This window comes from Bactrocera neohumeralis, unplaced genomic scaffold, assembly GCF_024586455.1.
Source record: "Bactrocera neohumeralis isolate Rockhampton unplaced genomic scaffold, APGP_CSIRO_Bneo_wtdbg2-racon-allhic-juicebox.fasta_v2 ctg3598, whole genome shotgun sequence".
NCBI lineage: Eukaryota > Metazoa > Arthropoda > Insecta > Diptera > Tephritidae > Bactrocera > Bactrocera neohumeralis.
Window position 1 is genome coordinate 1 of NW_026090853.1, and position 2521 is coordinate 2521.

General features: G+C 42.9%; 1 protein-coding gene across 1 annotated transcript; it reads left to right on the forward strand.

The window, feature by feature from the left end:
• Window positions 1-953: 953 nt before the first annotated feature.
• On the forward strand, window positions 954-2102 carry LOC126767018 (uncharacterized; the record flags this gene model as incomplete). The annotated part of the gene is made up of 2 exons (XM_050484641.1): window positions 954-1737; window positions 1791-2102. Coding segments are annotated over exons 1-2 (1096 nt in total), but the record flags the coding sequence as incomplete, so codon positions are not given.
• Window positions 2103-2521: the final 419 nt, after the last annotated feature.

Consider the following 2521-nt stretch of genomic DNA (forward strand, 5'->3'; position numbering starts at 1 on the left):
TACCTGCACTTTTTAAAAAAAAAATTACATTTTAAGTGGGCTTAAACGGCTGGTAATAGCAGCCACTTCCATTTACCACAGTATAAAGACCCAAAACACACATCTTATCTTGTACGTGAATGGTTGTTATGGAATTAAAAATAAATCCATAGGCCCCGCAATCACCAGACATTAATTCTATCCAAAATATCTGGAACTTTTTGGAAAACCGTATTCGAAAACGGTAGGCCAAAACCGGTAAAACTATTGTATTACTTTTGATTTATATAAATAATTATTGGTGAACGTAAACTTTTTTGATATGAATTAGGCGCATTTTCAGCTTTAGCATTAATTTTTTTATTTGTGTAAAAAACAAAAATGTTTTGATATGCTATAATTATTGTAAAATATACCTATCTTGAAATGGATAGAAAAAAAACACAAAACTTATTCATTTTGAAAAAATAAACGTGTCGTAATTTAATAGAACTAGGTGTACGTAAACTTTAGTAATACAGCAACGTTGAAACGAATACGACACAAAACGAAACAAGGAATACATAGCTAACCGTTAGGCTTGCGGACGCCCGCTGTTATTACTATATAGGACTACACATCATACGATCAACTCTCTTCTCCTGCTGGCAGCCACCGTGGGCGCATCGTACAATAACCACCACAACTGGTGACCACGACGTGATCGATAGTTATACCGCGATTCGTTAATATAATTTTAAAATTCGCTAACTATTTCGGCTACAGTGCACCTCGTTTATTAATTAAAACTACGCCAACACTTTTCGACTACAGTGCACTTTGTGTATTGGTTTTTGTGCTCATCTGCGCACGTGGCTGCCCACCCTTACGAACTATTGGAGGATAACTGGAGTTTTCCCGCAGTGCTGATCAGTGCAGCTTTGAGAGCAGCACATACAACTTTTCAAATGATAATTTTTTTTCGCTAAATCGCTATGCCAGATAGCGCAAACGTGCAAGTGGCAGACAGTGTAACGCCACTCCAACGTGTTTTTATACGATGTCCGCTCTTCAATTCCGAACGACCAGCCTTGTGGTTCGCCCAACTCGAGGGACAATTTCATCTCGCCGGAATTTTCGATGAAATTATGCAATACCACTACACTTCCTCACACCTTGATGCCAAGGCCGCCGCAGGAATGGAAGACCTTCTTTTGAATGTTCCCACAAAAACGCCCTACACTCGCCTAAAAGGGACACTGATCGAACGCCTTACGCTCTCCCGAAAACCAGGACTACAACAGCTTCTCGATCGAGAGACCTTGGGTGATAGAAAACCGTCGCAATTTCAACGTCATCTTAGAAGCCTCGACAACACCGTTCCGGACAGCATTTTTCGTACTAAGTGGCTTAGCAAACTTCCGATGTCAACGCAATCTATACTTCCATCCCAAGCGGATATGAATCTCGATAAACTCGCTTCTCTGGCAGACAAAATACACGACATCGCACTACCAGCAGAAATTAATTCGCTCCAAAAAGCAACAACAACATCAGCAATAGAATCACGCATTTCCCGTCTCGAAGCTTCGATTAACGAGCTAGCTTCCAGTTTTAAGCGGCAGAGCATATCTCGTTCCCGTTCTCGTCAGCGCTTTCGTTCACGCACATCTTCTCCAGCACTGAACAACGACACGTGCTGGTATCATCAAAATTTCGGCAATAAAGCGAAACGTTGCCGATCGCCTTGCTCGTATCAGGGAAACCTACCGTCGGACCGTTAGTGGCGGTTAACGGCTCCTCACTCGAATCAAACCGCCTTTTCATAACAGACCGCGCCACCAAAATCCAATTCCTGGTGGATACTGGCGCTGACCTCTGTACTTTTCCTAAATCACTCGCACCTTGGCCGTCCGAACGAATCAACTATAATCTCACAGCAGCAAATGGGTCCACGATTAACACCTACGGTTGCATAACTCTAACACTAAACCTTGGCCTCAGACGGAATTTTACATGGCGCTTCGTGGTGGCGGACATAACGAAACCTATTATTGGCGCAGATTTTTTAGCTCATTTCGGCATCTTACCCGACCTCAAGAATAGCTGCCTTATCGACTCGATAACTGGACTAAAAGCCGCATGTAAGTTATCTCCATCAAAAATCATTTCGGAAATTAAAGTACTGCCCGTCGATCCTATATGGGCAGATACACTAAAGGAGTTCCCTAACCTGACAAAGCCTGAAGGAATCTGTCAGACAACAAAACATACGACGCAGCATCACATATCTACTACACCAGGCCCTCCAGTTTCCTGTAAAGCTCGAAGACTTGTTCCCGACAAACTTAAAATTGCAAAGACAGAGTTCGAGAAAATGCTACAACTAGGAATCGCTCAGAGTTCAAAGAGCTCCTGGTCACCTGCTCCACCTGGTTCCAAAGAAGTCTGGTGAATGGCGACCTTGTGGGGATTATCGATGACTTAACGCCCGTACATTGCCAGACCGATAACCTGTTCGTGTTTTCGAAGACTTTACTGCCAATCTAACCGGCAAAAACAG